The sequence below is a fragment of the Vidua macroura genome, chromosome 2 (assembly GCF_024509145.1).
Source record: "Vidua macroura isolate BioBank_ID:100142 chromosome 2, ASM2450914v1, whole genome shotgun sequence".
Lineage (NCBI taxonomy): Eukaryota > Metazoa > Chordata > Aves > Passeriformes > Viduidae > Vidua > Vidua macroura.
Window position 1 is genome coordinate 10,847,245 of NC_071572.1, and position 16,644 is coordinate 10,863,888.

Here is a 16,644-nt window from a genome sequence, read left to right on the forward strand (position 1 = left end):
ATCCTTCTTTCTGACTTTAATGACAAGTAGAAAATCTACCACACAGTAGACAATATGGTATCTATGTATTAAATTTATGCCAGTATGAAATGGCAAATTCTGGACACTATTAAATAAACAAATGGTTTGAGTGCTGTGTTCTGCATTTGTAGTGTACCATGTAGATATAGAGAAATCTTGGTTTAATTTAAAACCTTCTTTTTTCCCTGGAAGGAAGGTGACAAAAACTGTGTGATGTTTTTTAGGCCTGATAACAGGAAATAAGGTATTTTGAACTTTTAAAATAATCTGTCTTTCTGTGTCATGCAGTGAGGGAGATGATTAAGATGGGTAACTTCACTTAGTGCTAGCAATAGGAATTTTCTCTTTAAGTCTGGACTATTTTAGAAAAAGATGAAGATTTTGATATGGTAGATGTGTAGGCTGACATTTCTGATAATGTGTTCAAAGGAGTTAGATGTAGCAGCAGGAGTCTAAGAATGTTAATATGGACCATAACCAATATTTAAACCCTAAATATTTTAGGGCTGCATGGATTGTTCAGGATTTAGATTGCACCTTTGAAAGCAATTTCCTAAAGAAGCAGCAAATAGTTCCAAATACAAATGTTTGTTTAGTTCAATGTGCAAAAAATGCTCAGTACAGAAAGAAGTATTTTGGCTGATTTTGAGCTAAACACATTCACCATTGTTCTTGATTCGATACTGGATTTTGGAAGGTCCTTGTGTACCTTTGATCATAAATGTCAAGGCTCTTTGACTTGGGCAGACAAGGCATTTCTGATTTTCATTGCAAATTTTTCACAGTGAAATTTGGCTGTGTTGTGAGAAAAGAAATCATCATTTTGCATGTTTATTCTTTCCCTAAAAGATTCCATTTTCTGTTAAATAACTGAGATCAGAGAACTGTATGAAAGTATGCCAGTAGAATTGCAAGTTATTTGAGACCTTGCTGAGATGCACCGTGAGACATTTGGCTCAACTGTAACATACTGAAAGTGCACCTAGACATTGAGATCCACAAAATGCTGTTATTAGACTTTGATAAGCATGAAGTTTAAACTGTGCAATATAGTTTAGCAAAACTTTTTCCTGTCAGCTGGCACCCACAGGATTCTTCCCTGAATTAACTGCCAGCTACTCTGCTGGGGATAGGAGCTACACAAAGATATCTAAGTGTAAAAGCTGGGAGCACTACTTTGTAGGGAGAATCATAGTATAGTTAAGTAAATGGAAGGTGCAGAAGCTGGCTGGAATTATGTGGAGTATGTGCTAAAGCATAAATGCTTGGACTTGCCACAGGACACTTAAATGAAATCCTTTTCATCAATGAAATCCACTTACTAAGAAATAATTTTTATCTTACCTCAAAATTCCTTTATATCCCTCTTTGCTGAAGGGTTTAAGTGGTAACATACTTTTAGATTCAATTAGGATAAAATAATATCTGTGACCTAGGACATGGCTCCATTAGAGCTGACATTGGTTCCTCTGTCTCTGGAAGCCCCAGTTAATGTAGGCATCTGTGTGCCAGTAGTTGTTTCAAATGCCTGTATATAAACACTAATTTTCACTCTTTGGCATGGACAAGATGAGATTGTTGCCACTTGCCATTAAAGGGTGCTGCCAGAGCTGTACAAACAATTGTCTCATTTTCTAGCTAAAGTATATTTTTTCATAGAACATTGTTTAGAAATGAAATAAAAAGTTCAATTTCAGAAATGGCAGATGTTAAGCTTTTGCTTTGCAGATTTTTTTTCTTGCTGACCTCAGCTTGGGAGTAGTTGCACAACCCTGAAGCTGCATTTCTATGCAAATAAATTATGAGAAATGTCACCTGGATCAGATGCAAGAGTTAGCCTGGATGGAATTACTGGTGAGGCCAGTTACATGTAGCTGCCTCCTCTGCCATCAACTTCTCTAGGCTGGTTCCTTCCCCAAGTGCAGTGCTCTGCTTTCTGGATCCCCACGTAAGACATTGAGAAAGGGAGAGCAAAGCAGTCTTGCCATGCAGAAGGACTAAGCTTTGCCCATGTTACACCAGGCTATTGGGAGAAGCTAAAGTCTGTCTAGTTTGAAACTATATCAATGTGATTTACCAGGAAGGGAGAGCCATCCCTTTCTCACATTAAGGCTCTGTATGGCCCAATCAAGGGAAAAAGTTAGGAGGAGATCTCAAACTGATCTTTGCTAAGGTCAACAGCCTCAACATCTCTAGGAAAATGAAAAAGCCTAGTGTGTCCATAAAAATAGGCACGGCCTTTTCAGTTTGAATTATATATTATGTGTGGTATATTATAATAATTGATGCAACAATAAGGTTGCTAGAACAGGTTCAACATATATTGTAAAGTAAGAGAAACTACAAATTTCTGTGAGAACAGAGCAAAGCATCCATTGCTAAAATACAGGCAGAATACAGACAGCAAAACATGAATCCATTAATTCAAAGGTGCAAAGTCTGCCCAGCTAGTGGTCTAACTGGTAACTTGACTGTATATAGCTGTCATAAAATGCAATCGATTTCATTGTTCTCTTCTTTTACTACCTAACTGCAAACTTACCATTGGACTATCCTAGTAAATAATCTTCAAGCATGATCTCAGTGGCTTTTTCCCCAAAGGAGTATTTTCTCTTCAATATGATTTTGAAATAAAGTCCTCATGTAAGAAAAAAAAAATCTGTTTGTATTATATAAGTCACAAAAAATAAATTTAATAATGTCAAAAATATGTATATGATGTAATGCAACACAACCAAAAAATAAATTAGTACAAAAAAGAAGGCATTCTTCTCCTTTAATGTCTGCGGAAGCCTTTGGAAGAGGGGGCAGCTTGTTAGGGATTGGGAATGAAGAGTGTGAGCAGTAGCTAGGATCAGGTTTTCTGGTCCTGAGTGAAGCAGGACTGCAAGATACAGAGTTTCTTGATCTTGATCTATACATTGATAGGAAACAGTAGAGAAGGTAATGATTTTGTAAGCCAGCTTTTGTGTTTGCAACACATAATTTTATGCATAGAAAGAAAGATTTTGAGGTGAAAAGAGCACTAGTGAGTGAGAGAGTTTATGAAATCCTTCTTATTTTAATCCCTCCAGGAGGCAAAACAATCATTTATTTCCAACTGGGCATGCGAAGAAAAGAAAGAAATGGAGTTTGTCTTTGCTGCTTTGTTTAATTTATCCTTATTAGTCTGCATTTTTTTCTCAACCCTACTCCCTATAATGATAACCATTCATTTTGCCAACACAGATTCCTCAAACCAAGAATTTACTGTGGTCTAATTATAATTTTTCAAGTCTTATTTGTGCATTGTAAAGATCAGCAGGCAATTTTGTTTGACCTAAGTTTTCAGTTGGAAGATTTTAAGTCTTGTTTTTAATATATATATGTTTTTTTTTTCCTCCTCTTAGCTTTCCAAAAGAAGGGGTTTTACTACTTTTAGTTTTCTAGCATTATGTCAGCATTTTGCTTCTTGATCTCCGATTTTTGGGACTACTCACACTCCAGTTCATCTCCATCCCAGAAGAGTAAGGGTTACTCCTTCCTTAATTTTCTTTCTTTGCAGTGGTTTCTTATGGAAGGGAGCAAAGAGCTTTTGCTATTTACAGGAGCTTACCTGAAGAGCTCATGGTGCTGGTGGGATCAGGATGTGCTATCCACCCCTTCCAGCGATGTGTGCAATCGTACTCAACCTCAGTCCCACTCTGCTCCTCTTTTCAAGGTCATACATGTGGCAGTGGAAATTGAACACTCTGCCACTGTCACTATCACCTTAAAAAATAAATGTAGCCTCTCGAAATTTTCCTTTCCAAGATCTCATCAGGCTGGAATTCATACATATATTTAATATATTCAAAATGACAGGCACCCTCTCATTCACCTTTCAAAAACAGCATGCAGTATTGTGTAACATAAGGCACACACAGGCTGTTGCTGAGGCTCACTGTACCCATCTTGTAGGGTGACTAAGATTTCACTTTTAATCAGGTGTCCTTACTGTAGTAAAAGCAAGTACAGCCCAAAGCAATGTGAAAGCTGTGCCGCTGTGCATTCAGCAGGAACAGAAGTGTTCCTGTCACACGTGCCACGTACCAATACTTTCCATACTAGGCATTACATTGCTGCAAGCTCTGTAATATTTACTGCAGAATTAGCTTGAAAAAAAAAATTAAAAAGAGGATACATCTTCCTCTGTCTATTCCAAGAATATGTCAGTGAAAAAAAATTCTTGTGAGCTCCATTTGCCAGTTATCTGCCTTAGAGTGCAGAGAATAAGACCTGGGTAGGAAGAAGCACCAGCTTATCATCCTTCATGTGGGACAGAGGTTGGGTTTCCCTCTGGACAGGGAGTGGTAGGCTCCTTCCCCAGTATCTACGGTGCAAATGACTGATTTTAAGTATAGAGTTCTGAATGTTTTACTAGTTCTTTAATTTACAGCACAGTATTGGGGAAAATGAATGGAGCATTTCAAAACTATTTTCTTTTTACATTTACAATATTTTAATGTGTTTTCAGTGGTAATGTGCAAAAGGAAAAAAAAAACAACAAAACAAACTAGCGGCATCCAAACCAGTATTCTCTTCTTGGCTTTTCTGAGAGAGCTATAAACAATTGCCCAGACACCCTGGAGGTGTCCGCCCTTGAAGCATGTTTAAGACACGTGATCCAGGAAAGTGCCATTGTGCCATCCCAATTGATTTTTAGCATTTATTTATACCAAGAAAAAGAAAATAGACTCTAACAGTGTAAGGGATTAGCCAGCACAAGGCGGCTACAGACTTCAGAGAGCTCTGGAAGTAAGACTTAGCTAGTAGGAAAATGTTTTATCTTCACTTTCAATACAGTAAAATTAAAGAAATGTTACTTTAGTTTTCTAATTCATAAAATGCTAAAGTTACAAGCAAACTTGTACCTTTAATGTCTACCTAGTTTTAGGCAAGTCCCTACGATTCCTGCAACTGGGTTTGCACATCTGTCTGTAACATGGAGTGATGATGCTAATCTTGTACATAAAACTTACAAAGATTTATACTCAAGTGTTAATGCTTAGGAATCAATTATTTTATATTAATATAATTAGTTTTAATGTGTACATGACTCTGGCTCTTCCTCCGTTGAAAAGGGATAACATTCTGAGAAGAACTTATTAGAACAGAAAAAATTGTTTTCTTAAATGCAGAAATTCCAGTGACCCTTTGGACAGCGAGCAATGCAGTCAGACTGACTGCAAATCCAAGTCATCTTTCTATTTTTCTTTTTTTTCCCTGAAAGAGTTTTGGGGTAATAAGACCACTTCTAAATATCATCCCTCATTTTTTAGACAGCCATGATTTCCCTTTAAGCATCTGGTATTATTAAATGTTGAAAACATAGATACATTGATTAGATACAGTCCAGGACAAAAGAACAGTATAGGAGAAATAAACACTGCTCTTCTTCTGATTAAGGTCTCTATATAGGTGTACAAGTTGACTGAGTAGCCCTTGCATTAGAAAAGCACCACAGGGAATTAAAATTCTGCTTACTCTGTAATCCTGTTTTATTATTTATAGGGAGGTAACTATCCTTTATCAAATAAATGGCTTAAAATTAAGTATGGCATAAAAATTGGCTTCAGTTACAAATGCCAAAGACAGTAGCCATTTGCACTGCAAACAAAATATATTTATGTAATAAATTATGGGTAGTTTAAAAGTAATTTGGAGTAAGAGTGGCATTACTTGTGCACATTTTACAGCAAAAATATTATTTTCTGGTCAATCAAAATAGCTAAAAGCTTTGGTGAATTTGGAGACAACAATCAAAACTACATTAAATAGATTTTTTATAAAAATCAATTTATAAAGTCAATAGGCCTTAATCCCTTAATCCTTCAACATTCTTGTTTTGCCCTGGATGTTCTTGAGTGAGTAATAGTTTGAGTTGGGAGATCAAAGGGTTAATTTGCTTTTCAATTGGAGAATGACTCAGAGTTACCCTTTATTGTAAAAAAAAAAAAAAAAAAAAAGAAAAAAAAAGAGTCCTGTGTGGGTGTAAGGTAGGGAAAAAGAGCCAAGAAAATGGATTCACTAATTGGGGTTTTCACCTGCTGTGAGTCTAATTGAATACAATGCTTTAATTGTAACTCAAGGAGAAAGAAGATTATGCAAAGTATGAGAAATTCAGACTGGTTTTAAAATTCTTATTACTTGGCACTATTGTATGGGAAAGAAGACCAGCATGATAATAGCAGCATCAAGCTTCTGTTAAGGCAGGCCAGGAAGCTCCAGAAACAGTGAAAATTGAAGGAATGTGTATCAGGGAATCAGTGTTAGATACTTCTGAAGGAAAACAAACCACTTTTGCTGTGAAATGTCTGGCCTCTGGCTACCCGTCCCTTTGCATGACACGAGCAGCTGCTCTCTCCTTGTAGTGAACCCTGAGGTTCCTCCCAACTAGGATGATAATTATCCTCTTTTAAAGACTTAAGGAGAGTTTTGTCACTTCTTAAAACTTGGCTAAAAATATGAAAATGCGAGACTGCTGATATAACACAATTGACAACCTTCAGCCAGTTTATTCATGTCAAAACTAAGATATAGTTAGAGCAATTGACCTTATACCAGGTCCACTGATTTAAATGGAAAATTCACAGTCTAATGAGTTTTAACATGGCAATTTATGTTTATGCAGAAATTATTCCTCTATTTTCTTTCCATTTGGGGTAATATTACAGATACAAGGTTACTGAAAACTGTGAGTTAGATCTGTTAAAACAACCTAAATCATCTAGAAACTATGAGAATTTAGCATTTAATTCCAATAATGTTTATATTTACATTTGAGGGCCTGAGGGGTTGAACCTTGAGCACCTCTCACATTAATGCTTCTAGAAAAAAAACCTGTGGGCTTTCCCTGAACTGCTTGTTGAACTTTTCTTAAAATCAGATAATCCAGCTACCTGGAGCATTAAGGGGAGCCCTAAATTTCCTGGTGCTTAGGCTAACACCCTCCAACTTCAGTGCCTACTGACATCCATGTAACAGGAGTGGGATGAATTTTCCATGCTTCTAGGTATGCATCTTCCTAGTGTAAAAATAGGGAGATTCTTTTGTACATTTGAAAGGTAGAGAATAGATTTAGATTTGATATTCGGAAGAAATTCTTTACTGTGAGGGTGGTGAGGCACTGGAACAGATCGCCCAGAGAAGTTGGAGATGTCTCATCCCTGGAAGTGTTCCAGGCTGGATGGGACCTTAAACAACCTGGTGTAGGTGGCAGGGAAGGGGGAACTAGATACTCTTTAAGGTCCCTTCCAACCAAAACCACTCTATTAATCTGATTTGAAAGAAATTGGTTTTGGGGTGGCTTTACCAGGAAATCACAACATGTAAGACTTGAAAAACTACTTGGTTATGGGAAGGAAATGGAGCCTTCATTAGGGAAGACTGGCCACGCTGATTTGAAGTGCTTTTGACACCAAAAGGTGATTGTTGGCTTTTCTTTGTGTAATTCATATTGCGTAGGAATTAATGCAAAGAAACATTGCAATTAATGCAAAGAAACATTGCAACAGTAACTCGGCGTGAGCAGAACTATTTCTTCTGCATTGACAGATCCAGGGGAGAAGCTCACCCTTCTCCCCTGCGGGGCCAAGGCAAGCCCTTAGAAATTAAATTACCTGGTTCCACTCATGAATAAACCACTCAGCATTTTAAGCACTAAAATTAAACGCTGAGGAGGAAAAAAAAAAAAAAAAAAAAAAAGTGCAGGTTAAGGCCCATTTCAAATCTGTCTGGATTGGGTGCATATTTTAGCTAAGTTTTCTTCCCAAGCTCGCTGAAGGCGAACTGATTCGCCGTATCTCAGCACACCCGTCTCCGGCTGGCCAGCGCCAGGGCAAAGAACACCCAAAAAAAAATAAAAAGGAAGTCAAAGGAAGCCCCGAGGGCTTCCTCCAGAATAGCTGCACAGCCCGGGGGAGACCGGGGACGGGCGAGGTGCCCTCAGCCGCTCCGCAGCCGGGATGAGCGGGGGAGGCTCGGGGCTGAGGGCGGGCAGCGCCGGCACCGCCGCCGGGCGGGAGCGGGGCGGGGCGGGGCAGCGCCGCCTCCTCCTCCCTCCCTCTCCCTCTCCTTTTCCCTCCATCCCTCCCTCGCTGCCGCCGTCCCTCCCTGCCGGCGGGGCGGCCGCAGTGGCGCTGAGCGGCTGGGCTGTGCGGACGCGCTGTTTCTGCCTCCGCGGCGCCGCCGAGCAGCCGCCGCCATGAGGGAGCAGCTCCGGGGGTAAGGGCGATGCGGGGCGCGGGCGGCAGGTGCCGGCGGGGGCGGGCGGGGGCGCGGCCCGGGGCCATGCCGCGCTCCGCGGCAGGGGCGAGCGGCGTGGCCGGCCGCCGTCTGCGCCGGGCGGGCGGCCGTACCTGTCATCGCTTACACGGGAAATCGCAACTTGCCACCGGGTTTCTTCTGGGAACTTGGAAGGGCGTTTGGTTCGGCGCCTTTTCCCCGTTCCCGAGGCCGTAGTTGGGCGCTGGATGCGCCCCGTTGGCACACGTAGGAGATGGCGGTATGAGCGGCACGCACGCGTGGCACTACCTGTGCCGGTGCCTGTACCTGTGCCTATACCTGTGCCGGTGCCCGTGCGGGCTGGCGAGGGGAGAAGCCGCGCCAGGGAATCGCGGCTGTGCCGGAGGTGTGGGATGCGCGGGGCTCGCCTCGTTACTCCGCACGTTTTGGGGCTAGCGCGGTGGTGCACAGCGTCACCTGCGCGGAACATCGCCTGTGGGGCAACTCGGGTCGGGCGTGAACTTCAGTGGAATTCCTGAAAGCAAACGTGCTCGGGGGTGTACGGCTTCTTTCCTTTCCCCCCCGTAATTTCATGCTTAGAAGTAATCTTTCAAGTTAATAGGTAGAAGACGCTGGGAGGGGATTCCCTCCGGGCGGTAGCACTGCAAGTGCTGTATTTCTTGTTGCTATATGGCACCTTATATTGCCTTTTAATAGCTGCTGTAAAACATCTTGCAGCCTGGGACACCGGAGGTGTCTTGCACTGGAGTTGGGCAGAGAGGTGGTTTTTGCTGGCGAATGTGTGCAGAGCTGGGGAAACGAGGAACCTGGTTCTGTCGGGGATCTTTGACCTGTTTAACACTAAGGAATTGTTCAAGGCCATCGCTTCTCTAAGCCTGGATTTGACAAGACCCTGCAGTGAAATTGCTTTGGCAGAAGTGGAGAGGAGAGGCTTTGGAAAGCAAATAGATCAGCCGAGAGTGACAAGCCAGGGGGGCAAGGCTCACCAAACCAAGCCACTGAGCAGGAATCTTTTCCCCTGACAGAGCAGACAAAATAAATGTTTAACATCAAGGGGAGGAAAAAAGGGTTACTATTCAGTACTTGACAGCTGATATTTGGCCCTTCTCCTATTTTTCATTTCCAGTATCGGCAAGAAACTTTAATATGTATCGGTGCCTGCTTTCAGCAGTCTGATAAATCTTGCAAAAGCCAATAAAACAGGCTAAAGTCAAATTCCTGCTGAAGAGACGCTGATCCTTGGCTTAAACAGAAGTAATCTCTGCACAGATCAGTAGTCTCTAGATTTACAGATGAAAACAGTAGTTCATTGTAAAGCACAAAGGCGTGCCACCTTTTTACATTGCTAATACTTTCCATAGCACTAACTTGTTTTAGCTTAGGAATTAATGAAGCACTGTAAAAAGAGAAATATTAAGTCTTTCTTTGCAATCATTGTCATCTTCCGTTGGAAACATTTTTCTTTTAAATGAGAGGTAGTGTCTATTCATAAAAGATCTTTCAGTTGCATTTAGGTTAGTTTAGTAAAATCCATACAACTATCCTGTTTATTTTGGCTTTTTGACAACAGTCATAAGGTGGTTGGAGTAACATTTGATTCATCGTAAAGACAGAAGGTGAGAAGTATTGTAGATCATGTTGTTTGAAAAGAGATGAGTTCAGAGCTTTGTACAATACCACTATAATTTGGCACCTTTTTGTGAGTATATGTAACTATTTATTGCTATGCGATAGAATTTTTTATTCTGGGCACATCTATGCCTTTGCACATCTTGTTCACGTTGCATTTGCTAATGAAGGATGTGGGGAGATGTGCAGCAGAACTGGCTCTGGTATCACCAATGAAATGGGCTGTGAAAGTTTAAAAAGGACTCTGCAGTTGCAACCTAAAATTCTGCTCTGGAGCTGAGCAGTGAATACACAGGAGCTTTTTTTTTTTTTTTTAAAGGGGTGAGGGAGAAGAGATGCAACCAAAAACAGTTAAAAGATTTGTGAATGTTACGGCGTGGCTGGTGCAGGAATGTTGTGGGGGGATTTGTGCAAGAATTTGGGTGTGGGGGAGCATTGCTTTCAATTCCTCCTGCTGCTGGTGTTGCTCAGAAGTAATATAAAAAGAATGAAGAAAAAATTACTGTATTTTGTCCAAACTGATCAAGTCATAACAAGGGAACTGTAATTTAGCCAGTGTGTCTGTTAGGATATCATCTCTTGATTTCAGGTTTCCAATCCTGTGTGTTGTTGGCTCTGCTGACAGTGATGAGAGACAATTCTCTGCTGTTGGCAGGAACAGGGGAGTTCACACAGGCATAGTGTGACAGAATTCCCTACATAAAAATTATCCTTGCTAATATAATATAAATCATCCTTTAATGAAGTGGTCCTATGGTTCTCAAAGGATGTATCAAATGAAGACTATGCTTTCATCCCACTGAATTATCAGTGTGTTTAGTATGCCAGTCACACCCACACCAAGGTGTCACCACTGGCCATTGCTGCTTGTCTTCTTTTTAGGCCTGGTTTTAATTTCCTTTCCACTTCTGCAGCTCAGATCAGGTGAGAAAGAGGAAAATGAGCCAAGTGAGTGCACTTATATTATTATTTGTTTCAGAATGCCTGTGATTTAAAAGCTAGTGATCAATTTAGTTGACCTAAGTGTAGAGCCAAATTGAAAAATATATCCTCTGAGCATGTGCAATATTGCAAAACTGCTAGCTGTGTGTGCCAGTGTCTTTTTGTGTTGGTGGTTTGTTGGAAAAGCATTTTGAGTACTTATTTCTGCACATACTCTCACTCTGCTTCAGCTGCTGCTAGTCAAGAGGACTCAGACTACACTTTTGATGGGTTTCTGACTAGCAGGCTGTAAAGGGCCTTGTTCACCAGAGTTTGAAACTCTGGCAAACACTTTGCTGCAGATCTATTAGGGATGCTACAGCATTCCCAAGTGTGTTTGAGGCTGCCTGAAACTGCTGAGCTGGCATTTCACTTCAGACGGTGCTCACAATAAGAGCATACACACAAATCCTCCCCCACTGGTCCAACCCCAGAGCTCACAATTAAATGGCCTTTGAAAATGGCAAAGAGGCTTACGAAGAATAGCCTTGATGGAATCTAACCTTTCCTGGAGCTGCCCTTGTGTGCAGAATAGTTGATAATTTTCCGAGCTGAAGATCTTGAGAGGAGGAACACCTTTTAGCTAGAGCAAAATATCTGCAGCCTTCTTGTGTTCTGCATGTAAAGTACCAGCAAAGTCTGCCCTGGCTCCATACAGCCACTCAACCTCTACAGTTCCCTTCCAAGCCTTTGCTTTTTCCTGTAGGAGCACAGACAGGTGCTGAGGGCTGGCCAGCCCATCACTGGGGCTGGAACCAGATGGGAGCTGGGTGGGATCCCACCCTGCCAAGGGTGGGATCCAGCAGGTGCAGGGCACTCTGCCCCATGGGTGCTCACTGCTGGGGAGCTGGTGGGGCAAGAGTTAGGGGCTCTACTGGCTTGACTTTCATGGTCTTATGAAAGAAATATTTCCTCTAAGTTGCAACAAAGTTTCAAATTAAAGTAAAAGGGGAAATGTACCTGCCTTCAAATTCAGTCTTTGTTACTTGAACATGAAGCAAATTAAATCATTCTTTACAAAATGTGCATTTCCTGTGATAATTAACCTTATACTATGAAAGGAAACCATGCTGATAGAGGTTTGGGGTTACTGGTATTAAAAATATCTGAAACCAGTTGGAGTCCAGTGTTTCTTTGGCAAAGGAAATTTTATTTACAAGGTCTTACAAAAACAGTTGTGTATTTTCAGCACTAGTAAATGCCATAAGCTTAAACCGTACACACTAAATTCACTGATAAGTGGTTAGGCCTTATGATAAAAAATAAAAAATGCAGTAAATTACTCATTGGTATAACTTTGATTTTTGGTACTAGTTTTTCACACAGAAATGATGCTTTTGTTCTTCTATCCCACACCAGCATGGGATATGTCCATAATGCTATCTATATTCACCTTTACCAGATATCTAATGGCTTTTAAATGGTTTAATGTGGAATCAGTTTCTTTGAAGGCTGCCAGGTTGAAAGCCATGGAGTCTGGAATTCAGTTTTTCTATAGAACAATTTGGGGCTACCAAATTAATTTCATACAGAAAGGCAGTTTATTTTTGGAGGCTTCTTGTAACTGTTCACGTAAATTATTTTTCTCGTTTTTGCTATGTGATTCGGCATACAAACCATGGTACAGTTCCTGTTCAAATATACCCCACTTCTGAGGCTATCTGCCTGTGGGGAAGCAAGCCAGGGTGGCCAAGCTCGTGCCTAGGGAGCTATTGATCTGGGACCAACGTTGAGTGCAAACAAGCTGCAAGTCCAGGTCTGTGGGTGTGAATGTTTGTTTGGGTCTGCAGCTGTTCACCTGAATCGTGACATCTCTGGCTACAGGGTTTTCTGCCATGAATGCACTTCCATCTTGTTTTCCTTTGGAGTGCTGTTATATCAATAGAGGCTTCTCACAGTGAGTTTTTAGGAATGAAGCTGTTTTTGTTTTTCTTCAAAAATATGTTTTATACCTGGGTATGATAAAAGGTTCTGGTGTTACATTCTCCCTGCAGAACCTGCCTGCTCCAAGCAGGATAGGAAATGCAGGAGCTCAGATGCAGGTGGCCCAGATCCACAGGTTTTCACTTGAAGCTACCCAGTTTCTGGGAATGAAAACCCAACCAACCCAAAAAAAGCCCAGACCAGGCTGAGATTTCTGAATACAATTGCATTGCCTCCCTTTGCAGGGCTTGTTTTTAACAGAGCAAAGAACAAGACTGGTTTTGCTCCTGTGGCATCCTTCTCCCATTTTCACTGCTTTCAGCCACTGCAGGAATTGAGAAGGGGTGGGAATGCTGAGGTTATTGAGACAGGGCTTGTTTAAAAACCTGTGCTCAACTAGGGCAGCTCTATGGCAGAGTTCTTATGTTTAGTGCTTGTGATCCCTTTCATTCTTTCTTGTAGTTACAGAGCAAAATCTGGAAATATTATATATAGTAAGCTCCTGAACATATAGAGGTTACTGGGGCAGTAAGTATTCAAAGGAATCAAATAAATAGCCTGTTTTTCAAGGCCAAAATTAAATCATACTAAGAAAACCTGGCACAACTTTCTTTTTCCTTGAGTAGAGATGGTGTTGAAGTGATACATTGGAAGTTTTACCTCTTCTTAGTCTATAAAGGGTAAATGTGCACTTGGGAACACCACTGCCTCAAAATGAGAACTCAAGGACTGTTCTCTAAAACAACTTTGTTGTGTCAATGTTCCAGGGCACAGTGCAGGCCACAGGTGCTGCTGGGGGGGTGGTGTAGTCTCCTAGAGCTGGAGGGTGTGTGCTCCAGGAGCTCCACTGTGCTGTGGGTCAGGTCTTGCTCTTCTGCATATGTTCTCCAGAATGATGTGTGCGTGTTGAAGCCTGCATGTCTACTTTTAAGTACAGAAATGGCAAAGCTGTATTTGCTAGCAATAGTATGCTACCTGCGTGTTCCTTGTATTTATTTTTTCTAAAGGAGACTCGTGGTTGTCTCTTAATGCAGCTGAATTCTGTTTGAATTGAACAGGACTTTATTGGCTACAGGACAGATAAGGAGAATTTTCTTTCAAGCCTTCTATGTTAATGGAAACAGAATCATGTTAGCTATGCTGTCATTAAAAAACAAACTCAAAAAGTATAACCTTAGGAGACATGAGTTGCTACTACATCCACTAACACTTCATTCTGTTGACTTTCTCACACTGCCTGTCCTTCAGCAACACGTTGTGTTGCGAAGCTGGAGGCTGCTGACCTCAATGCAGAGACTCTCCAATTTACATTCTGGTGATACTGCAGCATTTCATAACCCCGCTTCCAGCTTTTCCCTGGCTTTGCTGCCTGACACTGCACAGGGACCTCCAGGGCCAGGGAAAGGGCCTGGGAGTCCCAGGAAACAAGCGGAGTAGCCAGGAGTCTTTGCTAGAAGAGATTGTCACTACGGGTGCAGCATTGGTCTAAGAAGTGGTGTAAGCTGTACGAGATGTTTGGTGGATCAGAAGGCTGTAGCTCAGGGATTTTAGCACAGGTGTCTGGATTGAAAGGAAGTGTTGGACCCACTGCATTGGGTGGTTCTTGCCTACTGCATGGGAAAGGGTTGAGAGAGTTTGCAGGGGAAAGGAAGTCAAATACGGATCTCGGTGTCTGGTCAGAGTTTCCAGAAATTCTTTAAGAATGAAGCCCTTTGAAATGTCTGTCCCCTAGTTTGGAGCAACTGGAGAATGGCTGGTACAAAGCAATGAGTTCTTAAGAATTGATGGCTTGCAAATTCCTCAGAACACTGAGATACTTGCTGTCTTTTTAATTAGCACTACTTTTAATTTTATTTCATGAGTCCTTGCCTGAATAAAGCGCTCCAGGTTAACGCCTCTCATTGAAAGAAGACATGCCTGGCACTGCTGAGCCCTCCGCTGGAGCAGCCCAGGCTGCGGGCACAGATCGAGCACCATGCTCTGATGTGCAGCCTGCACCACTGCTGTGAGATGGAGAAAGAAATTCTCTTTACTAACTTTCATGTTTTGTGTTGTAGCCATGAGACGCAAACGACCTGCTGGGATCATCCCAAGATGACTGAGCTTTACCAGTCATTAGGTAAGGCATCTCTACCAGATGTTTGGTGCTTTTATTTTTTTTTTTTTTTCTTTCAACTGAATGATTTGCAAAGGCAAAGATTTCCAAAGGAAGCAAATCAAAATTAAGTGAAAGAGAGAGGCAGAGCTTTCACCAAGGTTACAATTTTCTGCAAGGGAAATACATAAGGCACACATTTCAAACATGCAGTAGAAAAGAAATTTATTTCATTTAGCATGTTTGGAATGTACGCTGGGTTTATAAGGTAATTTGGGTGTATTGTTACAATCTCTTTACTGAAAGACTGGAACAGAAGTTAGAAAAAAATAATCCTGAATCTTTTCACTGTCTAATCTGCTTTACAAAAGGCACATGAAAAAATCAAACCAAGCTGCTGTTAATGTTGACTTTTGGATGGTGGGAAGCCAGTTGAAGCAATTTGCCAAACTGTGTTACCACTGCTTTATTTTTAAAGCACTTTCAATACTTAGAAGGCATAGCAGCTGTCATGATGTCATTTTGATTACCCAAATTGCATGCTTATTATGACTTCAGATGTGCCTCTCTGGTGGAGGGGTTTTTTTTCTCATTTTTTAGCAGCTTTTGAATTTATTAACAGAAGCACATCTACAAGATAAAATAGGTTAATCTATGCTCTAATGTAGGCTGCTTGGCAGGCCATTTAATAGCTAACTCTTTGATTTTAAGAGTTGTGTTAATAAATAATAGAGGGTATAATAAAAATTAAGCTATTTTGCTGAAAGAAATATCAGTAAATATGCTGCATTCATAAAGGAGGTTACGTCTGTACAGCACATGTACATAAATTAGCTTGAGCACTAGGTCTGTCAGATCTAGCATTCTGTGCAGGCTTATTTGCCATGGTGAAAAATAGCTTAAATTACCACCTGCTAAACTCTAGTTTAGCTGCTGAAAACAGTCTAATTATGCCAGTGTAATCTATTTCAGGGGAACTCAGGTATCTATGGTGCTCTGCAGTTCAAGGCATGCTAAAAATACTTTAGAAAAGTGATATAAAATGAAAAGACACACTGTGAAGATTTTTTTCCTTATAGTATTAGTAGTGTGTGAGCAGTTGGTTTAAAAATTAACCAGAATGCAGCTTTGTGTGCCAAAAAGGGATACAAAATGTGTAAGTTCAGGCTAACCAAATGCAAAAGCAGACAAGTAGGGACTTGCCATTTAATTACAACATATTGCCCCGTGTGTCTCCTTCATATTTCTGCTCTTAAAGTGAGTGGTTTAAAAGTTTCAGGTCAAATGGTAATTGCACTTGCAGACATCCCTTTAATACAGGTAGGTCTTCAAACAGTTGCCTATTAATTGAACTGCACTCTGACTCCACAGCTGCCTTTGATCCACAGATTGTGTGGTATTGCTGATACTGTTGTTGGTCAGACCTAAAGTCCTGTTGCAACTGCTTTTCTTCTGCTAGTCCCTGTTTCAGCCAGAATACTCTTAAATACCAAGAAGTGAAAAGGTAATAAGGGAGAAAAGTGTCCTGATAGATTCAGGTCAGCAGTTCAGAAGATGTGTGAGTGCTGAAGTCAGTTTGCATTTAGTTTAACTGAATTTTATCACTGTGAGTATCAGCCAAATGTCAGGAGTTTAAGACAGTCTTATTTTTTACTGCATAAAGAAGGAACATATTCAGGCAGATTTTGTTTCTTACTTACTTGTGAACTTTCTTTTTCTCATGCTGTTTT

The 16,644-nt window shown here is 41.0% G+C and overlaps 1 protein-coding gene across 8 annotated transcripts in view; it reads left to right on the forward strand.

Annotated features, from left to right (window-relative positions):
• DMD (dystrophin) overlaps positions 1-16,644 on the forward strand; it is a 566,297-nt gene that overhangs the window by 474,587 nt on the left and 75,066 nt on the right. For 4 of the 8 annotated variants that reach the window (XM_054003170.1, XM_054003155.1, XM_054003164.1 and 1 more), the window contains one exon: positions 14,877-14,938. In XM_054003170.1, the coding sequence (XP_053859145.1) occupies positions 14,877-14,938 (62 nt within the window). Of the gene's footprint in view, positions 1-8,141; positions 8,266-14,876; positions 14,939-16,644 lie in introns of those variants that run through there. The other 4 variants (XM_054003189.1, XM_054003199.1, XM_054003206.1 and 1 more) reach the window with 2 other exon arrangements.